The sequence below is a fragment of the Rhinoderma darwinii genome, chromosome 4 (genome assembly GCF_050947455.1).
Source record: "Rhinoderma darwinii isolate aRhiDar2 chromosome 4, aRhiDar2.hap1, whole genome shotgun sequence".
NCBI classification, from domain to species: Eukaryota; Metazoa; Chordata; class Amphibia; order Anura; family Rhinodermatidae; genus Rhinoderma; species Rhinoderma darwinii.
This window is the reverse complement of record NC_134690.1, coordinates 367,323,064-367,338,905: the sequence shown is the minus strand read 5'-3', so window position 1 is coordinate 367,338,905 and position 15,842 is coordinate 367,323,064. Positions and strand designations below refer to the sequence as shown.

At 39.9% G+C, this 15,842-nt stretch overlaps 1 protein-coding gene across 4 annotated transcripts in view; it reads right to left on the bottom strand.

Moving 5' to 3' along the window:
* Positions 1-3,938: 3,938 nt before the first annotated feature.
* Positions 3,939-15,842, bottom strand: part of NDUFAF5 (NADH:ubiquinone oxidoreductase complex assembly factor 5) — a 64,940-nt gene continuing 53,036 nt past the window's right edge. For 3 of the 4 annotated variants that reach the window (XM_075863090.1, XM_075863091.1, XM_075863092.1), the window contains exons 4-11: positions 14,477-14,524; positions 13,010-13,113; positions 11,098-11,137; positions 8,991-9,188; positions 6,666-6,726; positions 5,560-5,643; positions 4,451-4,533; positions 3,939-4,109 (exon numbers count right to left, since the gene is read on the bottom strand). In XM_075863090.1, the coding sequence (XP_075719205.1) occupies positions 4,014-4,109; positions 4,451-4,533; positions 5,560-5,643; positions 6,666-6,726; positions 8,991-9,188; positions 11,098-11,137; positions 13,010-13,113; positions 14,477-14,524 (714 nt within the window). In that variant the 3' untranslated portion in view covers positions 3,939-4,013. Of the gene's footprint in view, positions 4,110-4,450; positions 4,534-5,559; positions 5,644-6,665; positions 6,727-8,990; positions 9,189-11,097; positions 11,138-13,009; positions 13,114-14,476; positions 14,525-15,842 lie in introns of those variants that run through there. The other variant, XM_075863093.1, reaches the window with a different exon arrangement.

The window sequence follows — 15,842 nt, the reverse complement described above, 5'->3', positions numbered from 1 at the left end:
CCCCATAATGTGGTCTGTAAAGGTTTATTTCCCGTTAGTGATACCGTAACATAAGTGTGTTATTTTTATTCGGTGTTGTTATTATTTTTATTGATGTAGTAGATGGGGATTTGTTTGGGTCAATGCGGGCCGTAGTCATTGAGATTACTTAAACTACGGAAGCCGAGGCAGGCCAAAGTTAGGTGGTGGACCGCATACGGTGAAGCGCATGGTGGAACGCAGAATGGCACGCAAAATCCGGGGAATCGTGTGAGATGTCATCAAGTACAGAGATGGACAGAACTATTGCTGAAAAAGTAAGTAGAGATTTGTGTGAACGAATTCTAATTCACAATGTAGGAAAAAACGGAGGGGGGGGGAAATTTTAACGACAACTGACGAGTCAGAAGTTTATTTAGATGAGACAATTTGAATGGTTTATTCAAATATAGAGGTTGTTTGGAAGAAGAAGGTATTTGATTTCATATGTGATCGCTAGGTTATGATTAGAAGATTATGAAGGTAAATGTATGTGCGTCTTAGTGTGTTTACTAGACGGATCCAGGCATATCGTAATTAGGGGAATTAATAACTAATGGTAGGACTAGTCCAAGGATGACTCTGAGATGTCGTTCAGGCCTCTGGGGTGTAGTGTATCCATTTTAAATATCCAAAAATTCTCTCTTTGTTTCAACTTATTGAACCTGTTTGGGACATCGGGGTGAATATGCTCAATAGGAGTAATGCGGATTTCATTAAATTGGCATTTATGTATTTGGGCAAAGTGGCGAGAAACACTGTGTTTTAGAAAACCAGTTTTGATATTGAAACGGTGGTTATTAACCCGTGTCCGTAGGCATTGCGTAGTCCTGCCTATATACTGTAGTTGACAGGGGCATTCTATAAGGTAAACGACATATGAGCTGCCGCAGTTGAGAAACGTTCTGATTGGAAACTTTTCATCGGTAACTGAGGATGTGTATGTATGTTTGTTATGATTAATAATGTCACAGCATAAACAGCGTGGCCGACCACATTTGTATGAACCTTTGAGATCCGAGAGGAAGTTAGTGTCGGGTATTTGAGGTTTTTTGATTCTACTAGGAGCCAGGATATTTTTAAGGGTGGAAGACCGCCTGAAGGTAATATTCGGTTTTATGGGGACCAGGTCTTTCAAGTAAGGGTCATTTTTGATAATGTGCCAATGCTTACCTAGGATAGCTCTGATAGACTTATTGCCTTTGTTATAAGTGGTAATAAAATTGGTATTAAAATTCTTGTTAGGTCCAGGATCTCTAGAGGGCCCATTACCGCCCTTGGTTGAAAAACATACCATTCGGACAATTTAGAAGAATCAGAAAAAATTGCAGTACAGACACTCACTATCACAAGGAGTGCAATGTCCTTGAGCAACGATTTAAGGACAAACACTTCCCTCTGAAATTAATAAAAGGTGCTAGACAGAGAGCCACCGAACTAACACAAGTTTCCTGCCTAAACCCGCCCTCTAGAGATCCTGGACCTACGGACACGGGTTAATAACCACCGTTTCAATATCAAAACTGGTTTTCTAAAACACAGTGTTTCTCGCCACTTTGCCCAAATACATAAATGCCAATTTAATGAAATCCGCATTACTCCTATTGAGCATATTCACCCCGATGTCCCAAACAGGTTCAATAAGTTGAAACAAAGAGAGAATTTTTGGATATTTAAAATGGATACACTACACCCCAGAGGCCTGAACGACATCTCAGAGTCATCCTTGGACTAGTCCTACCATTAGTTATTAATTCCCCTAATTACGATATGCCTGGATCCGTCTAGTAAACACACTAAGACGCACATACATTTACCTTCATAATCTTCTAATCATAACCTAGCGATCACATATGAAATCAAATACCTTCTTCTTCCAAACAACCTCTATATTTGAATAAACCATTCAAATTGTCTCATCTAAATAAACTTCTGACTCGTCAGTTGTCGTTAAAATTTCCCCCCCCCTCCGTTTTTTCCTACATTGTGAATTAGAATTCGTTCACACAAATCTCTACTTACTTTTTCAGCAATAGTTCTGTCCATCTCTGTACTTGATGACATCTCACACGATTCCCCGGATTTTGCGTGCCATTCTGCGTTCCACCATGCGCTTCACCGTATGCGGTCCACCACCTAACTTTGGCCTGCCTCGGCTTCCGTAGTTTAAGTAATCTCAATGACTACGGCCCGCATTGACCCAAACAAATCCCCATCTACTACATCAATAAAAATAATAACAACACCGAATAAAAATAACACACTTATGTTACGGTATCACTAACGGGAAATAAACCTTTACAGACCACATTATGGGGAAAAAAACCTCTTTACTAGAAATATTTACGTTCTCGGTGCTGTTACAACATTTGACTTATATAAAATCACGCAAAACATTTTTATTCTATATTTTAATATCCCAAGTTTTATTCATTTAATCATATGTTCCCATTCTAATCGTAATTCAATTTGACTATTTCTTTTATCCTGTCTGATATTTGTTTGAACTTTGACCCACCATGTTTTGGCGGTTTTTTCCTTGCCAATTCTGTTCCATCTGAACTGGGCCAATCGGTACCCAGTGTTGTATATATATACCAGCATGTTTTAAACTGAAATTTTATGCCTGATGAAGACGCCAGTTCGGCGTCGAAACGCGTTGCAATAAAGCACCTATTTAAACCAAGGAAGAGTCTACTCGTCTCTCCATCGCACCTGATCCACGCAGCAGCGCCAATATAGATCCTCTCGTTTTCTACATTTATCCACTCCACAGTAATAGTGCACCTCTATACAGAAGTAATTAAAAGGGGTTATTCTATGTAGAAGGCCCCAGGTATATGGATGCTACAGTGGGGAGTCATCGTGAACTCTAGCCCCATCCCCATATAAGCCAGAGCCAAGAACTAGTAGAAAGATTCCTGCACTTGGGGAATCATCAATGCAACCATGTATTACATGGACATCCAATTCATTTGTCTAGTTGGAAATTGATCTAAGCATGCCAGTTTATGGAAGAGTTGGGGAAGATAGTTGTTGGTGTAAACCCATCTTTAGCTTCCTGGTCTACGAACATTAAGCAGAACAGCGATGTTCATATAGTCAAAGCAGTAGGAGGGTGCAATGCAGATTTATTTGCGCTAGAGGGCTTTGAATGTTTGCCATTAGTGGTTGTTACCTCTTGGACAACCCATTTTCTAAATGCAGCTGAAACAATACTTAATGTAGTATTACATGGAATCCTTTCAAATGTAATACATGGTGGCGTCAAGTCCTCCAGAGCAGATCACCCCGACTCGATGAGGTCTATATACCCCGATGTCTATATGCCCTTTAAAGCAATATTTACCAAAGAGGATAGCCATGGACTTCTAGGTATTCTTGATTTTAGGAGGAAGTAATCATTACTCAGGAGGACGGGGCAGTAGGGGTCCTCTAACGCGGCTGGACATGGGCCGTGTAAATGAGCGCCGACCAACGAGACAGCTCATTGATCAGCGCTCGTTTGCTCCTTTCACAACGAGCTATGTTTGGGGACGAACGATCATTACTACGATTGCTTGTCCTCACACATTTCTATCATGTCAGCAGCACTTCTCCCTGTTTACACAGGGAGATGTGCCGTCGAAAACGATAATATTTATTGCTGCATAAACTATATGATCAGCAGATGAACAAGTGTTTGCTAGACCATCGGATGATCATTGCCCTGTTTACACACGTGAAAGCTCGTTTGCCCGATAATTGGCCTGTGTAAAAGGGCCTCAATGGTTGATGAAATAAAACCGATGCTGTGTAATGTACCGGTGTCCAGTCTTAATGTGAAATTTCTTTGTATACCATATACACTGTCAGTACAGACATTCAGCATTTATCCATTCTGTTGCAGAACATTTATACAGGAACATAACCACTGTCTATCACTTTTATAACATTTATTATAAAATCCATTTCATGATTCTGCTCAGACAAATCTATGGTGAAAAGTGGTGTTTTTAGACTTCATCATTTTTAGATTGTGATACAATTTCATTTACTCTTTCTAGTTCTCCAAATGACATAGTGGCGGAGCCCCTCTTGGCTGGCTTTGCCTGAAAGTACAAAATAGTAAAGTCATTTTCTTGTGGAGCACTCAAGCTAAATTGAATCACTATACAATGTCATCGTAGCCACTACATGTAATGGATGTGAGGCTGTTTTGTGGAAAACATTGAAGTCATTAAATATAAAGTGCAATAAAGGTTTCAGTTGTTTAATGGTGACAAATAAAAAAGTGCAACCTGACTGAGTAACTGAGTACACGTTTATAGGTTGATCTAGTAATGACACACAAACAATGGGGAAACGGTTTTTGTTTTGCAGGGAATATTATTGTGAACTGTATGGAAATGTGACAACGTTTTTCATTATGTATTAGCGTAATGATGATTACCTGTGATTCATCAGGTTTCCACCCGATCATACAGTAGATCTGAAATGTGGCTGGTACGGAGCCATCCTCCTCCCCATACATCTCTACAGAATAAGAAGACTTATATTAGGGACTCTTTTGTACATGAAGATAAAATACAAGATGATGAGTTTATATTAGAGATGAGCCATCTGGACTGTACCAGATAGGTTTGTGCTTGTTTGGGAAATTTTCATTCTAGTTCAACATTTCATTGACCAGGCTGACCCTTTCGGGATTTGTTTTAGTTATTACTACGAGTGACCAATAACAATTAAGTGAACTTTGCATGGATCATCAATGTTCAAAATGTAAAGTGCTATATATTTACCAGACTTAAAGGGTATCTCCAGAAGGTGGAACAATAAAGTGGACAGACATCCCAAGAGTCTATCAGCCCACTCCAGAGTCTGGTAATAACAAGATGCTGCAAAAATCTTGGTCGCAGGTATGAGATTACTCTTCCATCCTAAAATCAAAGAGAGGACTCTCCCTAGTCTAGTAATAGATAGAATCTCCCTAGCAATTCTGTATTTCTTATGCGATTACTGCCATAGCAAAACGTAATATCTGAATTGAAAGTGTGCCTTCAGTTATGATTACAGCCATATTTTATTCACGGTCTATCTTCCATCAGAAAATCCCTCTCTAAATGGCAGGCATATGGACATCAGAGCAGGATCGCTTATCTGGAACCCCGTCTATAAACTATTGTTATGAGTGGCTCTTAATCCGGTAGACTCGTCCCAGCGATGTATTACACGCGCTTCCCCAAAACATAACAGCTGATAGATGAGGGTTAGAGATGCCAGACCCGGCTACATTATGATAAGGTGTTGTCCAGTTGGCACAATTCCTTTTAAGACTTGGGAGAAAACCTACAAGTCATTTATCTGTACAATTGGTGATGACCAAGTGTACTTATCGGAGGCTGGTAAAAGAAAATCAGATTTATACATACCGTGTATAATATATAGAATTTTCAATATAACCATTGAAGAAGAGTCTTTACTATTTCTAGGAAACTGGCAAGGACGTTTCAAACCTTTGATGCATTGAAATACAGTGTTTAGTCAAGGACAGCCGCTTACCTTGATATATGGCTGCAGCTGCTAGCATTGAATCCCTGTGCAGAAGGCATCTCCTGTTCCAAGCACAGTTGCTCTCGCCCATACCTAAAACATACACAGGCATACAAATGACTAAGTCACTATCTGCTTTGTATCCCTTTTAAGGCAGAACGTGGTGGAAATATAGCACAGTATGGAAAAGATGGAAACCTAAAGAGCATTCCCTCTATAAAGATCCACACCATCGCCAGCAAATACAAGTCCTTGAGTTGTCCTTACAAATAACAATGAGTTGTTGCTTGGGATAATATTCTAAGAACAGATGATTCAAAAACTCACTGTTATGTTTGCTTTTTCAATGCCCTATTACATAGAAACTCCATAGAGACAGAACTCAGGACCCCAGTGCTAACCACGAATGACCACTGAAATGGTGGCTGGGGTGCTCTCTTCATGTAAAAGTACACTAGTCCCGTGATCCCTTGCAAACAATTACCATACAGAGCGCAACACAGAATGGTCCCCATGATGACAAATTTGGCCATCACCCAGTGGTCACAATAATAATGGTCACTATCACACTCATACAGATCACTGTATATTTTCTATTCCTTTTACTGCAATTTCTACATTCACTATTCAGCATATGATAATCCATATCATGCCTGAAACTAATAATTACAAGTAAATAATACTAACGTCAGTGTTATTTGGAGCTATGCTTTATTTTATTTGGCAGAAATATATTCCAGTGTTTTGCGGGTTACATAGTTGTACCCATTAACACACTGGCCCTGATCAGTTCTGTCACAATTCCTTCAGCTCGTCATAACTGATATTGCAAAGTTTTAGGGTACGCACGCTCTGTAGCAACCTGCCACCCTGTCAATGAACCTTATACAAGTTCCTAAGTTGTCCAAGAATTATATAAACGTTTCGACAGACTCATGAGTCAAACACCAATGACCCAGAGCAAATGGATATTTTCCCTACACTCATCAAAGATGGATCTTGGGTGCAATGGTGACGTGGAGTGTAGAATTTGAGACAGTTGACTATTTTATGGAATATTATTATTGAATATAAACACGAAGATCTAAACCGAATAAAACAAATGGTGTACTTGCCTTGTAAATCTTTCATCAGTTCAAACATTCCGGGATAGTGAACCTGGATTTCATCTGTATCCTGCACAGAGAGGAATATTACCATGTGCACACAAGACACTACGCTTCAGACTGGATGATTGGGTATGCTCTCCTTTTTTTATCATGCCAACAAGCAATATATCACGCGGTGACAATACATTGTTTTTATGATTTATGGACTGGGTGTTGTGGGTTAAAGAGGTGACCTGTACCAGTGAGCAATATAACTTTACAGGCATACCATCAACAGCTACTGTTTGTCTATGAAATGAATGGCAGAGAACAGATGGAATTTATCAGCCATTAAACATGTGCCTGTTCAATAAGATGGAGAGAGACCCTCGCTAAACCTTTTTCTTCCACCTCAATAGCAATGAAAGGGAGGAAAATTTCTGTCACTTTTTTCATGTCTACAAATACTGACGGATAACCTGGAACCCCAGAAATCTGCTGTTATTGCCAGGAAATCAGTTACGCCACACATCTCCCCTGTAGCAGCCACTACAGGGGAAATGTAGTATTACATGCTGCCCATTCAAGTGAATGAAAGAGCGGGTGATAGATGACAAGCCAGAAAAGATAGGGCGGGAACTGCGGATTCCTGCTGGTTGGGTTTGTTAACAATCTCTCAGTTCCAGTAGTTACCAGCAGAAATCTTAATCGGCCATAACTAGGGTTGTAAATTTTGGGTAGCACCATTTCCCCTGTGGTGTTGCTGCAGAGAAATTATAGACTTGCTGCTGTGTTCCACCACAGATTACATCTGATCACACCTTGGGATCAGCCAATTGTAAAGATAAAGACCTCTTACAGTTAAGGCCCTTTTACACAGGCCAATTATTGAGTAAACGCTAATTCATCGGCTGATCGTATTGTTTATGCAGCATTAAATATTATCATTGTCGGCAGCACATCTCTCTGTGTAGACAGGAAGATGCGCTGCCGACATGATTGGAAATGCATGATGATGAGTGATCGTAGTAATGATCGGTCGTTCCCATACATAACCAAGTATTACACCTTGTGAAAGGAGCAAACGAGTGCCGATCCATGGACTGCCTGATTGGCCATGAAAACGAGCGCCATATCGGCCCGTATAATAGGACCTTAAGGCCGGATTCACACGAACGAGTTCGTTCCGTGATATACGGTCCGTATGTTGGCCGCATTTCCCGGACCAAACACACTGCAGAGAGCCGGATCATTATAGTTATCTATGACCTCTTTAGGGTCTCTGGAAGGCAGGTTTGTTGATAAATATCCACAATGCAAAAAGTTTCATTTTGACAATCACGTTTGTCAGTCTCAGAATAAAATACAGTATGTCCACATGATGTCATTGAAGAGTCCAAAAATTAAAACAGGAAAATCAAGTGAACAGCATAATGTACAGGTCTTATCTACTAGATCTGTAGGCCATAGGGGTTTTGTTTTTCTGTAGTCTAACTGAAAATCACAAAGTTAAACTTTTCCATTGGTAGAATTTTTACAGGATTGTCCCGGATTAGAAAAACATGGCTGCTCTCTTCTAGAAACAGAAAAAACAAACAGTTTTGGAGGCGTTGCTGAAAAGGACCAAATAGGACTTTTTTTTTCTGATGTCCTCTCTGGTCCATTTCAGCAGTGCCGCAAATTCTTTTTTTTCTTTTTACACCAGTGTATTTCACCTCAATCAGGCAACGTTCACCACTTATTTCCAATAAGGAAGAAGCAGCTGCTGTGGGCCACCTCATTCTAACTACCATACGTTTCTCCCAGGTTTGCGCATATGATAGCACAACTCCTAGAGGTGAGCAGATCAACACTTGCCCCTTTTATGCCATATTCCCAATTGTGTGAGAAATCTGCACCATTAGGCACCGCATTTTTCGCTTCTAGATTACCTCTTTTAAAAACTGTGCCACACCTGCCCATGGGTTTTTACTTGTTTTGCAGCTCAGCTCCATCGAAGCTGCAATACCACACACAACCTATGGGCAGGTGTTGTGCTGTTTGGAAGAAAACCAGGCAAGTTTTTCTAATTATGGACAACTAAAGCTAAAGCTGGCCATACATGGTGAGATGTCTCCAGTGAGAGGTTCCCGGGTCTCAGACACCTTGTAGTCATGTCAGCACAGGCAATGTCTGATTGCATAATCAGAAGAAGATTTTCTAACATTCTGGGAAATACCTCTGCAGTATTGAGTCAAAAATGACCTACATATTACTCTGATACTTGCATTGATTTAAAATATTCCTCAATATGTGGCCAGTTTTGCCTTGTATATAAAAAGTGACCAACTTTTTAAGAACTGTATTACTTACTACAGTTAACATCTTAAAGCCAGCTCTCCCCATCAGATTCCCCAAGTCATTTACAGCAGTGAATGGTGAGACGTGTGGGGAGAATCCTCCTTCTCTTTCTATCTCTGCCAGCTGCAACGAGCAGCGGAGCTCATATAGGGTTTCTCCACCAAACATCGCCCCAATAAACACTCCATCATTCTTAAGTACACGATGAATCTGAAAGACACATGACCGAGAAATTCATGGTTAATGCTGCACCAAATGTTTTTTTTAACATCTCAAATGAAATTAAATTTTTTCTCTCATCCTGCAGCCAGGGTTGGATAAATCCTAACAGTCAGGCAGACTAACATGTAGCTAGCAAGTCACCTATTTAGCTAATCCCAACAAAAATAGGCATAGGTGTAATGGAAATTATTATACGGAATGGAGATATATATATATATATATGTAGATCTTTCTATATGATACACACAAAGTAAGATATACTGTATCGAAAAGGGACATTGTTTATTAAACTATATATAGGAATAAGTGCATCTATTTCTCTCTTTTTCGTTTTCACATCAGTACTGATTGAATGGAATTAGTTTTTACATTAATACAGTCACTGGCCCTTGGGTCATCTTCTACAAATGCGGACATATAAATCATATTCTTGGTTTACAGAAATGTTATAGGATCACACATTATATTATATACTGATGTCATGTGATATAAAAAGGCGGTAATGCGTATACAGCTTTAGAAAATCGATCTGGTCAAAACATTGCTGTTTTGTTTATGTGCGATCTTCATTGGATCTTTGAATTTGGCGGTGCCTTGGAATTTTCCTACGTCTGCTGTAAATTAAGAAATGGGTGATATCCGTTACTCAAGAACAGCACACCATAAGATGCACACGTACACACTCTCCTTAAATTACGAATATTATTAACAATCCAAAGAAGATCATCACCAATATTCAAATCTGACTAATGGAAATTTGTTTCACTGGTTGGAACAAAAAAAAAAAAAAAGGACTTGTTTTAAGATTTCCTTGACCATTGACTCATAAGATGCTACGACTATAGCATTTTTTGTAATCACAACAGTGAGAAAGTTTGTCTACGTGTATAATCTATAGAATCGTTGTAGAAATCTTTGAACGTACGCTCCTTTAAAGGACCATCTTACCAATCGAGAACAATATCGAAACATTGGCAGGATTAGGTGCAAATCTTCCCGTCTGTGCCCATCCTAACTCAGTAAGTACAAATTGTCCATTATAAGACACAGTTTGCTTCAAGGTTTGAGCAATAAACATTTCTTCGTTCAAAGTTTTCTTACAATAAACATCACTTAAAGCCTCATATTTCACTATTTTAGACATTTGCTTTATGATAAATGGTAAAGTTATTAGACTTTATCAGCTTTCAATATATGTTGTTGGATGAAATTGTAAATACATGGTCTATTTCCAGTATCCTTTTCATAGTGGGTTTCACCCTGCACATGTATGAAATAGAGCCAAACCAGACTCGAATCACTTGTAGTTGAGAACGGACTCACTGGCTGGCCAGTATAAAAGATACCTAAAATGAATTAGGCGATGCCGAGACAGAGTATTAAAATGGCCATACACACGACAGCTTTTTTGACTGAGCTCAGCTGTTACACCATGGAACAATGGGATTGGAAGGGTTGACATCCAACATGTCCTATACTTGTGTCAGGGAAGATGTTGAATCACTAGCCAGTGCCTTTAGACAACAGATTGTCAGCAAACCTCCTGAGAACCATCTCATGGCCAAACACATAAGATAAAAGTCGTTAGAACCGGACGAGAATTCCTGACGATGGTGGTATCAGGATAAAGCGTTCAGCCAAAAGCTATGTTATGAATATGGCCAACTATTTATAGTTAAGGAGGTCTTCCTGGGACTTAAATATGGATGGTACCCACGTCGTTCAGCAGAATGAAGATGCCCTTCGTTGTTGTGCTAATATAATAGAAAATAATCACAAGGGTGGAAGTTCGTCAGCAGTTACATAACTGCAACCCTCGTGAGTTGTAAGTAAATAGGTGACATTTGCTTGAGCTTAACAGGTAAAGTACTACCCATCCATAAGCAATTTCCCATACCTCTTCAAATGTCCTAGGTAGATCATTTACCCAGTGTAAACTGCAATAAACATAAAAAAAACAGTATAAATGAAAAATAAGTTGAAAGAGAACAAAAATAATTTTAGGCAAATAACAGATGTGTACTTCCTTACATTTTGTCTTATTTCAACATATCGTGAGATGTGTGGCAATACGTGTGTAATTTCACGATACTCTGTCACAAGATGTCTATGCTATTTATGTGTGGCTACCCAGTGGTTGTGATGTGAATTGCAGCTGGCCAAGGATTTTGCTAGCATGTCGCGATATTCTATTGAACTAGGAATCCTTAACCAAATTCAAGAATAGTAAAGGATGGACAGATCTGTATAAGTACTGATTTATGTGACAATATAAAAAGCAAACAGAAATGTATATACTGAGTGGCGGGGATTCCAGACAATCATGTTGCTCAATTTGGACTGATCTGGAAGCGCTGCTTAATAGGGAAAAGTTTTCCTTAGTTTTTTATAGAAGGCACTGAACCAATCTGGCGGCACCATGTCATGGACACCATGCGTCATATCCTCGCTGCTAGTTTATAAAACCAGCATGTAGAGCATTAGATCTAAAGGTGGAATGGAGGAAAGAAGACCTCTAGAGGAGGGAATAACACTGAAGTGGCAACCAAGCAAGAAGGGACAAGGAGGTTGCAAGAAAAGCAGGAAGACATTGCTGTCTGGAGGTGCTTGGTCAGGCAAGACAAGGTTGGAGTCAATTCAATTACACCAGCAGGGGTTAATACTACTAAAAAGGCAGGACCTATGCAAGGGGCTGGTAATACCACAAAGTAAAAAATGATCTAACACCCCTGGCCAATGAGAACCAATCTTTGGGCAATGAGTGCAAGTATAACATCCTGCACAACAAGCACCAGAAGAAAAGAACATAGGCCCCCAGTGAAAGCACAAAAGCCACAGCATCAAAGAGAATGTGCCAAGCAAAACCCAGAGGGATCAGCTTCACCAGGGAGATTATTGTGCCAGTGAGATGTGGGGTAGAATCCCATTTTGATAGCGCAGAAGTAAAGCCTGGTCAGCAGGGCAGAGTTTTGTCTGGGCAGTTTTTGGGCTTGGAGTTACTACAGACTAAGACTCTGCCTTTAGTCATTAACCCCTCACTTAATGGGACAGCACCTATATATAGGACATAGTTTAAGGCTGATCTGGGGCTTTCTGGGTACTGCTCCAGGACTAAGTTAGAAGTTTCGGAGTGGTTGCTTAAGACACTAGTGAACCAGAGGTGCCCCTGAGCTAGAGACGATTACCAAATGGACATATCGTGACGTTATTTAAAGAGGTTTTCCAGAGAGAAAATTGATGGCCTATCCTCAGGGTAGGCCATCGATATCTAATCGGTGAGGTGCTGACTCTTGACACCTTCATTGATCAGCTCTTTTAAAGGGGCTGCGGCATTAATGGAAGCGCTGCTTCCCTTTATCTCACGATGTTCAATACTGTCAAACGCCGCCACATTTGTAGCGGCATTTCACAGTATTACAGCCTTCTCCCATTTTGGGAGAAGGCTGTAATACTGCGAACAGCCGCTTCAAGTGTGTCAGCGTTGTACAACATTGAGCAATGATGGGAAAGCAGTGGTCGTGTGACCGCCACGGCCCCTTCAAAACAGCTGATCACCGGGAGTGCCGAGAGTCGGACCCCCACCGATCAGATAATGATGGCCAATTCTGAGGATAGATTATTCATTTCCTCCCTCTGGAAAACCTCTTTCAAGTTATTCATTACAATAATATTGAATAATGAATGGATTCAACATCTTCTTTATATATAATGTAAGAGACCAAATAAAATAAAAAATACATGTGAACTGTGCACATGGCACCATGGTGATTTGACACTTAACATGTATTATAATGAATTAAAGTTCATACCTTAAACTGCTGACAACAAGGTCAAATGTATTATCCTTAAAAGGCAGAAATTCTTCATCTGCGATTACATTTATTGTTGGGATTTCCGATGCTGCACAGTTTTTCTAGAGATATTAAAAGAAACAAACACAAGAATAGAATAGATAAAAAGAAGAATTGTGTGGACATGCTGGGCAGCAACATGTGTCATGCAGTGGCCTATAGTTAATCATGCAAGAAAAGACTCGTGATTGTACAAGTAGCTCACAAACAATTTTACCAAAAAAAATTAAAACATTTTTTATCCCTGTGTTCTCATGAAAATCTTATTAACCTGTGATTATTTATATTACTGAATGCGTAAAAAGTTTAATATTTTAAACTTCCAAAAAAACAGGTAGTTTTCATTTATACTTCACTCCTTTATGTGATTTTATTATAATAAGCAGGATAAGATGTTGAGAATTTTTTGTTGGCTGTTGATGGACAGTTGTCATAGCGGGGACAACCATCTATTAGCCAGAGCAGAGAGCATCTCCTGTTCTGGAGAACTCAACATGATCAAGTATTGCAGCTTCCTTCATCTTATTCCTCATTCTTGGCTGGAGAGCAGGACAAGTATAAACTCTTCACCTCCATAGAGTTGAATGGGGCAGTTAGAGACAGCCGAATGAGCGCGTTCGGCTATCTCCGTTAGATCATGTGGAATATAAGTATTTACTAAACAGACATGTCAAGAGAGCACATAGGTACTCTTTAAGCTCAAAGCTCCCCCCACAGGCAGCAGCTGGTAGCTGGCATGCTATATTTTAAAATCATGTCTATACAGAGTATGGTGGGCCCTTTTACATGGGCCAATGATCGGGCAAACGAGAGTTCATATGCACGCCGTTCCTGATCATTACCCGAGTGCAATCAGGGCAACGATCAGCTGATAAACGCATATTCATCAGCTGATCGTATCGTTTATGTAGCAAGAAATATTATCATTGTCGGCAGCACATCTCCAGGGAGATGTGCGGTCAACATGATAGAAATGTATAGGAACGAGCCATCATAGTAACGGTCACTCGTCCCCAAACATTACTGATCATTGCTCCTTGTGAAAGGAGCAAATGAAGGCCGATCAACAAGCTGTCTCGTTGATCAGTGCTCGTTTACACGGCCAATATCGGGCCGTGTAATAGGACCTTATTTGGTGGTACCAAATCCAACTCCTAAACTGGTTGGGTCTTCAGCCTGTATTAGAAAAGCTCCCACTCTCTTCAGTTTGGTGTGAGAAGGGAAGTTCTAAACCTTCGGGGTGTTGCAGATAAATTTGTTCCCTATCGACCGGACCATTATTTGCTGAGGGTAAAGACTTGTGCCTCGAATATCATTCACTGTGCTAACTCATGGAGAAGACTGTGCTGTATGAATTGAATTTACAGGTGGCTTTTTTGTACAGCAGATAGAAGGTTATAGCAAATAGCGGGGTGTCTCTCTTACCAGCACCTCCTCACACATGTCAGCTTGAACAAATCTTTCTACCGTTTCCTGCAAATAAAAGCAGAACCGGGCCATGAATTTCCAGTCCATCCAAGTCTCATAATAAATAGCTCCTATAAATACAGTGTTGATAAGAACAGCCTACATAAGCAGAAAAATATACAGAATCCTATGTATCAGCACACTTGCTGTGTTATTTTATTTTCCCAATAGTCTATGGCATTATTCCAAGCAGCCGGCAGTATCTTAGGCCATACATCACAGTATAAGTCAACCTCGGTCATGTTTAGTACCAGCATTCCTGCACACACATATTTTACTGGGTAATAACACACAGATATCAGCCATTATGCACAAACAGCAGCCAGAAAACGTCCAATCTCTGATCAACATTAGGAGTCATATTGCTGCTATTTAGACACAAGTCAAAATTCCAATCACAGAGCATTGTGCAACTTTATTTCGGCATGTGATATATTACTATGCTTTGTGCCAGAGATGGAACAGAGCGGATGCCTTCTGACAAGACTTAGAGCCCAGCATGGTGGTAAATAGGTCTCAGAATGCGGCCGCTGAGACATCTGTGCTTATTGATTGTCTGTCTTCTCAGGTACATCTCTCAGAATGGCGACAGTTTAAGGTTTTGTGGGAAGAGAAGGTTCTGACCGGTTTCCTAAAAACGACAGGTTTGTATCAGGCTGAAAGACTGCCAAATGCTATAATATTATTAAAAGGTCCAATAAATCTGCAATTTAAGTTGGATTGTATAAAAGACCAATTAAAGGGCTGTTCACATCTGCGTCGGGCTTCCGTCAGACCTTTCAGTAGCATTACCATTGAATGGAAGCATTACCATTGAAATCAATGGCAATGCAAACAGAAGCGATGGTTTCCGTTTGCCTTTCCGTTGATGGGTTCCTCCGACGGAAAGGTCTGACGGAACCCATCAACGGAAACCGAATGTTAACACACCCTTATAGAAGATACTTGACATTGGAGGGACCTTTCATTGCAAGCACCTTTTAGTGATTCTTTCGAAGCCCACTGTAATAGACTATAAAAGGCTATGTACACTTTTACAACCAATTTATGTATTGCTCCAATGCATCTAAAATAAAAATGAAGCAACTTTGGAAATAGTCTTGATTCAATATATCCTACCATTTGGTATATACAGCTCCTATGTAAACCTACTGTATATTTGGCTTGGTGTGCCGCATAGCTGTATTGTTATATTGAAGAGGCAATTTAAGGAAATGTTCCTAAAAAATGATAATTACATATTATAAAAAAAAACATTAAAAAAATGTAAGGTTTTTATATATAGGGTGGGCCATTTATATGGATACACCTAAATAAAATGGGA